The sequence below is a fragment of the Centropristis striata genome, chromosome 14 (assembly GCF_030273125.1).
Source record: "Centropristis striata isolate RG_2023a ecotype Rhode Island chromosome 14, C.striata_1.0, whole genome shotgun sequence".
NCBI lineage: Eukaryota > Metazoa > Chordata > Actinopteri > Perciformes > Serranidae > Centropristis > Centropristis striata.
In genome coordinates this window covers 23,513,973-23,528,434 of record NC_081530.1, presented here as the reverse complement: position 1 = coordinate 23,528,434, position 14,462 = coordinate 23,513,973, and the positions used below count along the sequence as shown (strand labels likewise).

Sequence of the window (14,462 nt, the reverse complement as noted above, 5' to 3'; positions counted from 1 at the left end):
AAAATATAGACAGAAATATTACGGGCCTAAGGTTGATGTTGCATTTTTGCCTGACCTTGAAGGCCCCGTCGTTGTTGAGACACCCTGTGAATATTGATATTTTATCAGTTGATGTTAAACCTACAAGGTGAGTATTACAAATAAATGTGTGTATACAATATATATCAGTAAAGTATCAGTAAACATGATGTTAAATACAGAAATATCCATATCATGATAATACACAAAGGATAATATCAATAATAAACAATCCAGCACTTCTTAAATAATTTCTGTTTCTTTACATTTTCTGTCTATTAGTTTATTTTGAGTGTGATTGTTTCTTTTTTCAGTACTTTTTTTCCACATATGATTACAGTCTTTCTGTCTCAAGCTACCTCCCTACACTTGTAGAGAATTATAAAATAGGGTAACCTATTAAGTCTAATTTATTTGTCAAATAATTGGGACAAAACAGGCTAAAAAATATCTTTCTTTTTTTTCATTTAAATGTTGTGAAAATATCGGTGTGATAGATTCTTTTGGCCTTTGATAATGATGTAGCCTTGTAAAAAATGTATTATTGTGACCCCAGTGTGTACTCAAAATATTGAAAATTAATTTGTGTGTGGTGGGTAGGTTGAAAGAGGGGTCACTAATATGTAATTTGCCCGAGGGCCCTCTAGTAGGTTAATGAGGCCCTGTAAAAGATTATAAATAAGTCTGCATACAAAGGTATGTGACCGTTATTAAGTAGACTTACAAATGCGAATAAAATGATATGAGGAATGTGTGTTGTACAATATTATACAGTACATGGATGTATTGCAATTTATTTTACACTTATTTTAGACCTCCCATGACCATTAAACAGTTTATGTGTCTCAATATTTACTCTACATGTGCAGATTTTCACAAGGCGACTAGTTAAAAAAATATAAATCCGCAGTCTCTTGTATATCATGATGTCACAACGTCTGATGGCATGATAAAACAAGGTCTGGGAGAACAATTTGGACGATTAACGCCTCCCAAACACTTAACATTTCTGCCTTTAACAGCCCTAACAGGCTTTAACGGCCGGTTATCCGCCGCTTTACGGGGCTGTGGTGGTCACAGACGTGAAAAACAAATGGCCTAGCGGGCTCTCTTATGGAAAGCAGGCAGGACACAGTGGGGCTACAGTGACATTTTCCCCACATGCAAAATCATGCAAAAGGTAAATACTGAAGCGGAGGGATACAAACACTATTGCAGAACATGGCCGTCACCTCCGTCATGTCCTCTCGCTTAGACCAGCCCACTTTGGCGACACCGTATTCTGATTGGACGAAAGCCCCGCACGTCAGCTTCTCATTGGATTACCGACGGGTCAGTCAAGGGCTAATGTCAATGACGTCGCTCGTACACTGGGTACGCTGTATCGCCTGGGTGGACAGTATAGTTACTTCAACATTAAATGGAATAAAATGCCGCGGATTCATGTAAAAAGAGACGTCGCTTCTGCGTAAATAATTAACACGTCTTAATTAAGACATTAAGACTTCTGGAGTGCGTGGCGAACGGCCTATTTTCGGCTTTTTATCAGCAATATTTCTGGGTAAGTGGAGTGATACATTTCCTTCCTGCGTCTTTTCTCCTCGCACAGATCAAGACCTGCTAGCTATATAATTTAAATATATCAAAGTTACTGAGCATCCCAGTACATATTTATATTATATAGAATAATAGTGATAATTTGAATACAAAATGTCCGTAATGTGATATAAAGTAGTGCGTGCTACAGCTCGCATAGCCGAGTTATATGGAGAGAGTATAAGGAAGGTAATGGCTGTCGGTCGACTCGTAACTTGAAAATTGTGAAATGGCCTGATTAGAGAGCTCGTCTTCGGCTCTGTAGAGTAAATCTACCCCGCTTCTTGTGTCTTAAATGAAGGTGTTTGGTTTGTTAAAAATCAGGACACACGATTTGATAGCAGTATTAGCTTACAGCGTGTCAAATTAGACCCTGTAGGGTACCTGTCTGCCGTCAGTGGGCCTACTCAGTCTCCAGACTCCATCTGTCATAATGTTTGTAGCACACAGCCATGAGCCCTGCTCCTACTTTCTGTTAAAAAGGAATCATTTTAACCTCATGTGGACTCCACATACCAGATCTAACATGCTCAGTAGTTTTATTCCATTAAAGAGACCCATATAAGAGACCTTTTGTTCAAAGCTACTGCATTTTTCCAGCTTCACTATGAAAAAAAAACAGCCTCAAGAAAAATATATTTTTCTGCTCTGGTTTAAGTTTGTGTGTGCGTTTAGTGGCTTAATGAGATTTGGTACAAAAGACACTCAAATATGAATATTGCCAGATGTCAGGCTGCAGCCAAAAGGCATTTGCATGGGTTTATTTACTGTTAGCTGTAGAGCTATATTCTAATATTCTGTACCATAGTCAAATTAGAGGGCTGATTTATGAATTATGTTTTAGCATTTGGCTGTATACGTTTATTGCTCTGGGAATCAGCAGCCATGATTTTCTGTGCATACCCGGGTTAGATAGCAAAGCTGTGGGGCAAGAAATAGGCCAGTTTGACAGAGTGATACACCACTGTGTACCATTCCAGCAGATGGACTAATATCAACATCTGATGGTAGTGCAGTCGCAGTGATTGAGCACATGTTCAGCTTTCTATTTGACTTTATTTCAGACACAGTTACAATATCAGATTGTCACTACATGCTTATTATCTTGTCCAAAATAATTTATAGAAAATGAATGAAATAAATAAATCATAATTTCATCAACCAAATTCATCTTAAACTTGGCTTATTGTGCCTTTTTTAAAATCTATTTTTCACAAATTAAAAAAAGACTCAATATGAGTGTGGGGAGGTGGAAAGACAGTCTGTAACCACAACTGTACAAAAGCATGCAAAAAGAACAAATAACCTAAGCGAACAGAATATTAATGAAGAGGCGCTGGAATACTCCCATGGTTTTGTTTGCCCATAATTAACTTTTTGATTCATTATTTCATTTTCCAAATATCACGGTGATTGAAATACCGGTATATTGCGATACCACAAATTGGTAAATATCAGTATAAAAATGATATAATACTGGCAATACGAAGAGAAAAATATATACATATTGCATTTCACAGGACAGTTTTGATTTCATTTTTTAAATAAGGTAATCGAGACATACATTTGTAAATAAAATTCCTCAACAAATCATGAATTGTGGGAATATTACTCATCACAAACATAACTTAAACTTGTCTATCTTGAGAGTTTGAGCAATATTCTGAAGAGCAGCCTGTACATATAAACATATATGACACATTTCAATCATTAGTTCTCCACCAGCAGCATGTTTATTGTAATATGCGTGTTGGATTTGCTGCTGAATCCTTATTTTTTAGAAGTCAAAGCCAAGTTCTCCATTTCCCAAAGATTCCCATTTCTCTACTTGCCTCACAGCAGGATCAACAACTCTGCTGCCCAAAAAAACCTTGCCACGGTATCATCAACTGAAGTATTTTTATGAAAGTGCTTGAAATAACAGCGTTGTCGAAACTTGAAGTTCCTATGGGTAGGACTTTGAGCTGACAAAGCTGGGAGTGGTTGCCAAGATGAACAGAATTAAATCAACTGAGGGTTTCTTGAAGTCCAAGCAGCAATTCCTCGAGATAGAAATCAGGTCTTGAATTGGTAGCATTATTTGGGATATAAGACTTTGAACTTTTGTCTCTCGGGTCAAGTAAAGCCAAACAAGACAGACAACAAATCAAACAATTCAGGATTTTTGTTGATTTAACACAAATATTTAGCAATTAACATGTTTTATTTAACACAAAAGGTGTTTTTTTAAGAGACGCAAGACCAAAATAGATGAGATTTTTATGAAATGTTTGAAATAGATGCATACACTCACTGGCCACTTTAGTAGGTGCACCTTGCCAGTACCAGATTGAACCCCCATCTATTGAACTGGGACCTGCTGACTGTGGAAGCCATTTGATATATTGAACTTATTGTCATATTCAAGAAACAAGTTTGACATTATTAGAGCTCTGTTGACATGGTGTGGAGGAAGTAATTAGAAGATGGGTGCACTGTGGTCATAAAGGGAATGGATTTGGGTAGCAGCAATACCCAGGTAGGCTGTGCCTTTTAAACAATGCCCAGGTGGTACTAAGGGGCAAGAAAATATCCCCTACACCATTACACCACAAGCAGCAGCCTGAACTGTTGATACAAGGCTGGATTGATTCATACTTTCATGTTGTTTGAGCCAAATTCGGATGCTACAGTCTGAATGGCACAGCAGAAATGAAGACTAATCAGATCAGTCATTGTTTTTCCAATCTACTGTTGTCCAATATTATAGAGTTGGTGCCAATTGTAGCCTCCGTTTTCTGTTTTTAGCTGACAGGAGTGGCACCCGGTGTGGTCTTCTGCTGCTGCAGCCAATGTGCTTCACGGTTTCACATTTTGTGCTTTCAGAGATGCTTTTCGAGTGGCTATCTGGATCGTTATTGCTATTTTTTATCAGCTTAAAACAGTCTGGCCATTCTCCTAACCTCTGCTAAAAGAAATTTTCATCCAGAGAACTGCAGCTTAATAGATAGTTTCTCTTTTTCTAACCATTTTCTTAAATCCAAGAGATGGTTGTGCGTGGAAATCCCAGTAGATCCTTTGGCGCCAACAGACTACCACATTCAAAATCACTTAAATCACCTTTCTTCCTCATTGTGATGCTTAGTTTGAACTTTGGCAGACCGTCTTAGCCATATCTTCATGTCAGAATATATTGGGTTGCTGCCACTTGATTGGCTGATTAGAAATTTTTTCATTCCAAGTTTCAGTCCTTGATGTTGGTTGAAATACTTTTCTAGAAAGTTATTTATTTTCTCAACTTCTCAAAGATTTTCCAGGGTGATACGTTTTACTTTCCTTGTATCTCCTTTTTATTTTGTCAAGTGGAAGAGAAACAGTGATACCTCAGGGCTTTTATTGGATGCTTTCATTGATTTGTCTGCTAATAGTTATTTCATAGTGAGACATGAGGGGGAAATAATCCAAATTCAAAAGTGTTAAATGAGACATGAAATATGTTATTATTAAAATTGTTTAATTGGGTAGGTATTATGCTTTGAGGTAATTCTTTTGACAGCAGTTGTCTTGTAATTTACCTCATATTGTGTAATACCTTATGTTACTAAAATTATTGTCAGGTCATGGTTCAAGGAGAGAAAATTGAGTGTGTTATTCTGTGAAAAGTGGCAGCTTCTTTCACAGTAGAAAGGGATAGTTTTTGTAAATATACACTCTGAATTCTGAATTTGATGCATTCCGCTTTTATTTACGTTAAAGACGGCGTGCCAAATTTTTTGGAATCAGGGTTTATAGATGGCATGTAGAGCTGAAATTAATAATTGGTTATCGATAAGTTGATGTGCAGATATTTAATCCAACTATTTTCTGGTAAAGTCATTTTTCAAGCAAAAATGACAAACATTTTACAAATTTTATATCTTGGGTTTTGGTCTGATGGTCACAAAAAAAAAGGTATTCAATTTAATGATGCCACTTTGGAACCTGGGGAATTTTAATGGATATTTTTAAAACTTATTTCTGTCACTTTTATAGAAAGAAAGATAATAGAAAAATAGAAAATAGAAAATTTCACATTGTTAATTAAAATGAATAGAATTAACAATGAAATCAATAGTTCGTATCAGCTCTAATTGCGTGTGATGCTTGTAGTGATGAAACATCAGTATATTTGTGTCGCCTGTATGTTCCTTTTTATTGTCAGGTTAAAGATCGTTGCAAAGGACTAAGTGAATGTAAATCAATGCTGTCTATCGTTGGCGAGTGGCAATTGAGCCATTAAGGCTGTCCTAAACCCCTGTCTGAGAGCTGTGGATAGGCAAACCCCACTGCAAGTCATGTTTGAGGCTCCGACCATTTATCTCAGGGCTCTAGCACATTTCATTGGCTAGTGCATAATCCGCTAAAGGTCACAGCCACTAATTACACTCCTCCAAAACAGACAGATGCCTACCCTGAGCTTGATTGCGCTCTCCTTCATCAGAAGAACATTCAAGGGTTGCATAACCATCGCTTGGATGATTCGAATAACATGTGCGTGACTCACTTTGTTTTACCAGTGTGACCAAATGCCTGCCCCCTTAAGATAATGAGGCCAACCTGGTCCAGCCAAAAGTGATTCATTTTCCACTATTATGCACTTATATCTAGTGTCTTTGGATTGACTTATAAACAGTCTTTTCTGCTTCTTGGGATTCTCATATGTCGCAGAGCGAGCTTGGTTTGGCTGGATGCAGGGCTCAGTTTTAGCCAAGCGGCGACCTCATTATCTTGGCGTCCAATCAGTCCTCCGGCCAGCTCCTAATTGAGCCATCAGCGCCTTAAGGGGGAAGAGGAGGGATGAACGTGTCAATTACAGTAATGAGGGGGCAGCCATGCAGAGGGCAGTCAGCGAGAGGGAGGCGAGACAGAAGCCTTGCAGTGTCGCCTCGTTCTGGTCGATCCACAGCTAATCAAAGATAATATTGTAGCTTGACAATGGCAAAGTTGGTAGTCAGTAAGGATGAGCTGTTTTTAATCATTGTTCCCTCTCGCAGTGGGATATTTCTGCATCTTCTTGTGGTAATTGTTTTGGGTTGGTGTCTTACAGTTGCAATTAATTAATGATCTATGATTATGTCCTCAGCTGCTGTGAACACAGATATACAATTTATGAAAAGCTCCATCCAGTTTTGCCAGCTGTCCAAATCTATTTCTGGACTGTGTGTAATGCTTTTAGATAATGGATACACTTTTAAAGTGTCTTATCACTGATGTCATCTGACAAGATTTGTTGTATAAACATCTTTGGTACCTTGAATATGTACGAATTTTAATTTTTTTTTATAAGAACATGTAGGTCCTTCTACAGTTTTGATTCCCAACTGAACATGTTTGTGTTTCTAGAGGGGAACCTGGAAAAATTGTCTAATTTCACCTGATAGAAGCTATGAAATAGCGCAAAAACAATTAGTCAATCGGCAGAAAAAATGTCATTAATCAAGCAGAAATGGGAAAAAAGGCTTTTTAAGATGTCACAGTGGGCTCTGGGGCATGATGGACATTTGTGTCTTTTTGAAACAATATACAGACTAAAAGTTAATTGTTTGGTCCATAAAATAGAAGTGATGTCCTCAGATGTTTTGTTTTGTCTGACCAAAAGTCCAAAACTCAAAATTATACTGTTGTACTTTCACTAACGTATAACAAAGAGAGGCAAGTAAATTTTGCCATTTTATAAGTAGAAACCTGAAAATGTGTTTGCACTTTTTTTTACTGCTTTTCCTACAGAAATTGGAACAATTTTCCATTATAAAAATAGTTGCGGATTATTTTTGTGCTGATTGATTAATCAACCAATCGTTCCAGCTGTAGATGAGAACTTTTATTGACACGATAACCAGTAATGCTCCAGGTGTGATAGACTTGACTATAAATTTTCTACCAACCTGAGTCAGTTTCCACCAAAAAAAAGGGGAAACACTGATCAAACTTCTCTGCCCCGATGCTGTTTCACCTCATCTCTCCATCTGAGACCAGTACTCCTTTTCCTCAAAATTAAAATTTTTATACCTCACTAAATAGAAGTAATTTAGAGTTGGCAAGCAGAAAAGTGAAGATGTATTTCTAAAAATAAATATGGTTGATATAGAAGTCTGAAGTTTCATTTGCTGCTGTTGATGTAATACATGGCACTGATAAATGACACTGAGATTTTTCTAGTTGAACCTAATATGCTGGATTTTATTACAACTTCTGATTAATTCTCAAGCTGGACGCTCTGAAGTGTTGAAATGTGGTTTGTGGAGGCCCCATGTGCACTCCACTGGCGTTTTTCAATTTTTCCGTCTGGCCTAACAACAATCCCACAGGAGAGCATGGACGTAGAGGGTCAAGACTGGAGGGAAAACTTAATACCATTGTTGATGGGCTGAGCCTAAGTATAAGAGGAGAATAAGAAGAATGTTTTTTGGTAAAGCTAATGTATATAGAAAATGCTGATATCCCTCTCCCTTTATTAACGATATTAAACACATACATACAAACCTCCCCCCCCAAAAAAACAAAGTCAAGTGAAATACTTCTACTTACAAACAATACAAATGTTGGTTAAGATCTGTCAGACAGTCAAAAATGAATCTCACAATTATATTAGTAAATACTCATTATTGTGTCCCAGAGTCCAGGGTGGTAATTTTAAATCAGAAAAGGAGGAAATTAGGGATGCATTGATATGTATTTCCCAGTACCATTAAACAGTGGTCGTGGCTGAGGTTTATCTAATGCGTCAAGTCAATTTTGAGCTTTTCTAAATGTTGTGTTGGTTATTTGCAGTCCAACAAAATCAATATTTTACATCAAAGATATTTCTGTTTCCCTTGCAAATGACAATAAAAACTGAAACAAGAACAACAAAAAACATTGGTACTGGCCCAGAGAAAATCCTCCTATTTAAAAAGCTCAAATTAGGTAATGTTTGGCATTTTTGCTTGAAAATTTGCTTGAGAAATTAATAATCAATTTTCAATATAGTTGCCATTTAATTTCCTGTTGATTAACTGATTAATTCCATTACTTTGAGCTCTGAGGAGTGCTTGATTTAATGCACCTGAGGGAAAAAAAATAGTTAAATTAACTGTTTAAGCTGTAATTGTGATTATTATATGATTAACAGTGCAGTGCTACTGTAGACTTAAATAACAGTTGTAGATGTATTTAAACGAAGGATATGTGCAGCTGTATATATTACTGTTAGTTAATTTGAGTTAATTATAAAGATTAAGTGACTAATTTGTAATTACAGATGCAGTAAAATGCATAGTAAGCAATGTTAATATGTTGACACGGTTGAACAAAGGGAAATTGTTGTTACTGCTGCAATATAATAATTTCTAAATATTTATCTATGCCACCATTGATGCATTGAAAAATCTGAATCTTGCTACAAGGCCTTTTACACCTGTTTTTTTCACTTTAGAGAGAATTAATCATTTGACTCCAATAGTTGTGTAACATGGCCGAGAGACTTACCCGTGCAGAAGTTCTCAAGGCTTTCTTATTCATCATTTGTTCATCATTTTCATTTCTTATTGACGACTCTCAGACCTTCATGTCAAGGAGAATTTCAGAGTCAGGCTGGTAGAAAGAGTACCAAACACTGATTCAGCCTGCACACAAAGCAAACCTACAATACTGCCACACAAAAAGATGTGTGAAGCCCTTGTAGGGGTCAATATGGCACCTCTGATGCAATATAACTTTTGACTTATCCAAACCAGTTTTAATATTGATATTGATTGAAAGCCTTGTGGAGCACCCTTGACCTTTGCCATTGAGTCACTTTCAATGGCATTGATTGTGTCAGGTTTTTTTTTACTGAATGGCCCTAAAGGGACTGAAGCATCATGCGTGTGGATAAACATGCTGACCTTTTGCTTGTGTGTCCTGATGACTCACAGGTTTTGGTCTTAGCATCTCAATTAATCAATCAATCAATTAACCTATAAAATGGTCAGGCAAACTTTTATCATGAATTTTCTAAAATGATGTCTTCAAATGGCTTTTATGGCTTTTCTTTTTACACATAAATCATTGACTGCTTCACCACTGACAGGTATAGTGTCACATAAATATAACTCAGGCGGAGGTAAAGATATGCATTCTGGGTTTTTCGTGTAAAAGAGGTTTTAGGAAATTTATAGGACAATAGAGGGCTTGACGGATAGCACATACTTTCCTCAGGTGGGAAATTTAAGAGCACTTTGGAGAGCTTTAGGCATGCAATAAAAATGTTTAAAATAGTGTGTTTTACCGTAATAAACAGATACGAGGAGACACTTTCAAGCTAAGTTATTTGATTTATATGAATAAAAAAAGTACACTAGGTTTTTAATTTCTCTTTCAAATACAGAACGACTGCTACAACCCTGATTCCACAAAAGTTTGGACACTGCGTCAACCTTAAATAAATGCAGGATGCTTCAAATTCAGATTTCAGTTTGAACATTTAATATATTGTGTTTGTACAATTTTTATTGAGTATATGTCAAAAAGGATTAGCAGATTACTTCGTTCAGTTTTATTCACCGTTTAGACAATGTAACAGCTACTTTGGAATTGGGGGAAATGTTTTTACATCAAATTCTCTGATAGTCATTAAATTTCGAATGTTTTCTCACTGAGTTAATGACAAAATGTGCTTGAATCGTAAATCACAGAATCCTGAAAATTTTTAATGGAAAACATGAAATTTGGGAAAGAATAAAATTATTTTCATAGGGTCCTTTAAACTTATACACTTTCAAAAATTAGATCTAGGCTAGTTGTCGACTTGATGTAGAGAAATATTTTAGACACATTTAGAGAGAAGCAAAGAGATGAAGAATATTTTGTTTTTTATGTCTTTGTATGTGCATATATCTAGCACTTTATTGTGATGTTGTAATGTTGTTGAAGTGTACTTGAACCAAATACAACACTAACTTCTCCTGACAATCACTATGAAGGTAGAAAGAGAACGTCTCAAAACCTGAGATTAAATCACAAATCAGTTAAATTAAGAGTCATTCTCTTTTGACATGTTTGTTGCTTTTTAATCGTGGGTGTTGGAATTAATGAAATCACGATGCCGAAGCATTTCACCTGAGATTCTGGTTCAAAGTGTTGAGATGGAGACTTTAATGTTTGTCAGTGACCCCCTGCCGCAATAATCAGATTGTATTGTTGTCTCTGTTGTTCTGAGGTTAATTTAGATAAATTATGTTGTCATTTTATTTCTCATATGACAAAAATATGAAGATTTATGAATCCTCTTCAACAGACACACTGTAGATTTATCCTCTTGTCTTGTTTTGATGTTTGTCTGATATTTGTGTAACTTTTCTGTCTGGCAGGAGAGGAGTGGCGTCCTCCTCACCACAGCAGCTGCAGGGAAGTTTGTCACTTTCGTCCCTGTTGAACAAACGATGAACTGAGGGCCTCCACGCCTCAACGTTTCACATCTCTTCACTCTCGCCGCCCGTCAGCGTCGCCTCCCCACACCTGGCCAGAGAAATGTGTGTGTGCGTGTATCCTTGGATGCATGACTGTGTCTGACTGTTTTTGGGCTGAAGTTAGAGGTCTGCACTTCCTCTCTCACCCTCCGAGAGGCGCTTCTCCACTTGACTGACTACGACATTTGTCTCCGCAACTGCAAAGCATCATGGGTAGGAAAAAGATTCAGATCCAACGGATCACCGATGAAAGGAACAAGCAGGTGAGTCTTGACTTAGTTTTTATCTGTTGATCATTTTTATGATTATTCGATTGGTTAATCAGCTTTAAAAAAAATCTTTCTCAGGAGCATAAGGAGTTTAACTAGTCGATACGTTCAAAAAAGCATTTTTTGTCGTCCATTTATGAGTTAAAGTCAAGATGTAATTTTCTGCTAAATAACAATCATTTCCTCAGTAGAACAATATGTGGATTAATAATAGAAATAATGTTACTTTAGTACTGTAAGTCGGTTTACAAGTAAAATGCAGTCAACATCCAGTTTAAGATAGATCTACAAATAATCTGTTTTACATTTTTGCTTTGTAAAATCACAGTAAACTGCTACACCTAATTCTATTTATTTATTGAATCCATGTGTGCCAAATGTCTCTTTATTTAGCTATTGATTTGTCAGTTGAAAATCCAGCTGTATTAGATATTATAAAAATATAATACTCTTGTGGATGACATTTTGTAAGGCGTTTTCTGCTTTTGGAACTAAAAATCGGTTTTACTCAGTCCTCAGTATCGTCTAAAAATCTATTTTATTCTGAAGTTAATAAATAAAATGAAGGTAAAGATCATTTTATCATTTTATTATTCAAATATATGTGACAAACATTGTTTTCATGTTCATGACAAAAGGTCAGAAATTAAAGGAAACAGTATCTACAAATTAAAATCATGATGTTTGCAATATACTGAGCCAAACTGATCTTTGGTGCTGAGGTTTTTGATATTGCTCACTACGAGCCTGAGGCGCCAGGCATATTATATATTTTGTGGGAACTCAGCTGTCTGGAAGTCATTCACAGATTCTCTTTTTTATGAGAGTTTTTCTCATTCTGAAGCTGCTCTGTAATTGATTTGGCTTTGTCAAATTCAAATATACACATTTGCTGCGGTAAAAGACCTCAAATACTCTATAGCAGGGCGTCCTCAGGAATTTGCCCTTTTTTTCAGTTCCATTTGTTTGTTTCTGTTCTCGTCACAAGTATTCACTGCGTGAGGCTGCCACCCCACTTCACAGTCAAGGACGGTGTTGGATGAGTGAGGAGATGAGTTAGAGTTCTGCCAAACAAAGTGCTTTGTATCACTGCTGAAAAGCTCAATTATGGTTTCATCACACCACAGAATATTTAGCAGCGTGCTCTCAGTCCTCCACATGTTTCTCCTCTCAGTATCCAACACATTGTCATGTGTCACGTCTGCCGAGCAGCCATGATTTGTAAAATGCTGCACTGATTTTTGTTCACCTTGATCCACAATCACAGCAGCTCCTTCAGAGTGGCTCCTGGTTTTTCCCTGACTAACGTCTTTCTTGTTGTCTCAGTTGTGTAATGAGTCGTTGGATAAAAATGTTAATTCAGTGCCCCCCCCCCAGTTATCACTGTTTATGTGAACCACTTCCTCACAGCTCTGACCTTGAACTCTGCATACGGATCCTGAAACCAGCAAATACTGAACATATTCCATTGAAAGGATCAGTTATGGCAGATAACTTAAGCCATTTAAAATAATTTGTATGCAGCATAATTTAAGCCCTGTCTACATTTATACAGATATTTTATTATGATTCCCATCTATTTAAAAATATCATGTACCATTCGAGCATGCTGCACAAGCTTTTTTTTTTGGTGGTAGTAACATATCAAACAATCGTGCAACAGTAGTAGCTAATTGTTTCTTTATTTATAAAGATTTGATGCCTATTTTTTAAAAATATGCTTCCGGCACATGACCCGAAGTGCCATGGTGGAACTGAAATGTGACTCGTGTGGGTGGAAATTTCCATATCTGTGGTTTTGAAAAGTTGTTGAAATGTGGTAGAAAATGTCAGTTTCCATAAATATCTGTGTACCTGTAGACAGGGGCTCAGTTGATTGATTAAATTAATAGTTGCAAATTGGTTAACTTGCTCACAACATTTCAACATTTTGACAAATTTCATTTAAATAAAAAAATCTTTTAATCCGTGTAAAGATAAGGTTGGCAACAAAGATAAAAAAAAAAAAAAAAATGATATTCAGTTTGAATTCAGGTTGCAACTGTCCAGCTTACCATTGACCAACTGGTTAATGGGAAACCAGTGAAAAAAACAGATGGTCTCCCCATCATTTGTGCTTTTGCTCTCTACTTTGGCACTAAAAAATGGACCTATTCCCATTTTTTGTGCCACAATCTCAAGTTAGACCAAAGAGTGTCCTCTATGTACAGTACTGTATGGACCACATAGAAATTTGATGGCAGAATCAGTAGGAACTTGAGGAAAAACTGAGATATCACAAATTAAACTAAATTTGATAAGTCAAAAAATAAAATCAACAAATGTCCAAATTCAGAGCATTTCTTTTAGTGCATATATCTGATTGTATTAGCATTGTAATTAATGCTTAAAATGCTTAATTTTTAATGCTGAAAAAACTTATATTTCAGTGACTCTTCTGACAGCTAAAGAGCACCAAAATAATAATATTTGTTGGATGTGTTATCCAATGTGACTTTATGATTTATTTTTATTGCGAGGCACCTGAAAGACTTTTTGCACGTCACCGACTTCTCTCTAACTGTGAATTTAATTTTGATTTGCAAGTCTAGACCTCTTTGTGGGTGGATCACAGAAGACCTAATAATAATATTGATAATTATTTCAATATCAAAGTGTTAACCTTGAGAAAGAGACACAGGAAAATAGAGAAAATTGAGAGAGTTGTGTACCTGAATCATGACACAAAACTTTGTGTTTTTTCCCCAACCCTCGGCCCTGTTTCTCTCTCAGGTGACGTTCACAAAGCGAAAGTTTGGCTTGATGAAGAAAGCCTACGAGCTGAGTGTTTTGTGTGACTGCGAGATCGCTTTGATCATCTTCAACCACGCGAACAAGCTGTTCCAGTATGCCAGTACTGACATGGACAAGGTCCTGCTCAAATACACAGAGTACAACGAGCCTCACGAGAGCAGGACCAACGCAGACATCATCGAGGTAAATCCAGATTAACATGAACTATCGCTCATGTGATGCGTTGTCTAAAAAAAGTTGTTGCAACATTTATTATTACAGGGAGACTTTACCCTTAAATAAAGATAAGATACCAATTATTATTTATGGACTGTAACTACTTCCTCTTAAAAGTGGAAGC

The 14,462-nt window shown here is 36.6% G+C and overlaps 1 protein-coding gene across 1 annotated transcript in view; it reads left to right on the top strand.

The window, feature by feature from the left end:
• Positions 1-1,380: 1,380 nt before the first annotated feature.
• Positions 1,381-14,462, top strand: part of LOC131984482 (myocyte-specific enhancer factor 2D homolog) — a 31,785-nt gene continuing 18,703 nt past the window's right edge. The window contains 3 exon segments of the mRNA XM_059349310.1: positions 1,381-1,579; positions 10,962-11,323; positions 14,102-14,305. Coding sequence (XP_059205293.1) covers positions 11,270-11,323; positions 14,102-14,305 — 258 coding nt within the window. The 5' untranslated portion in view covers positions 1,381-1,579; positions 10,962-11,269.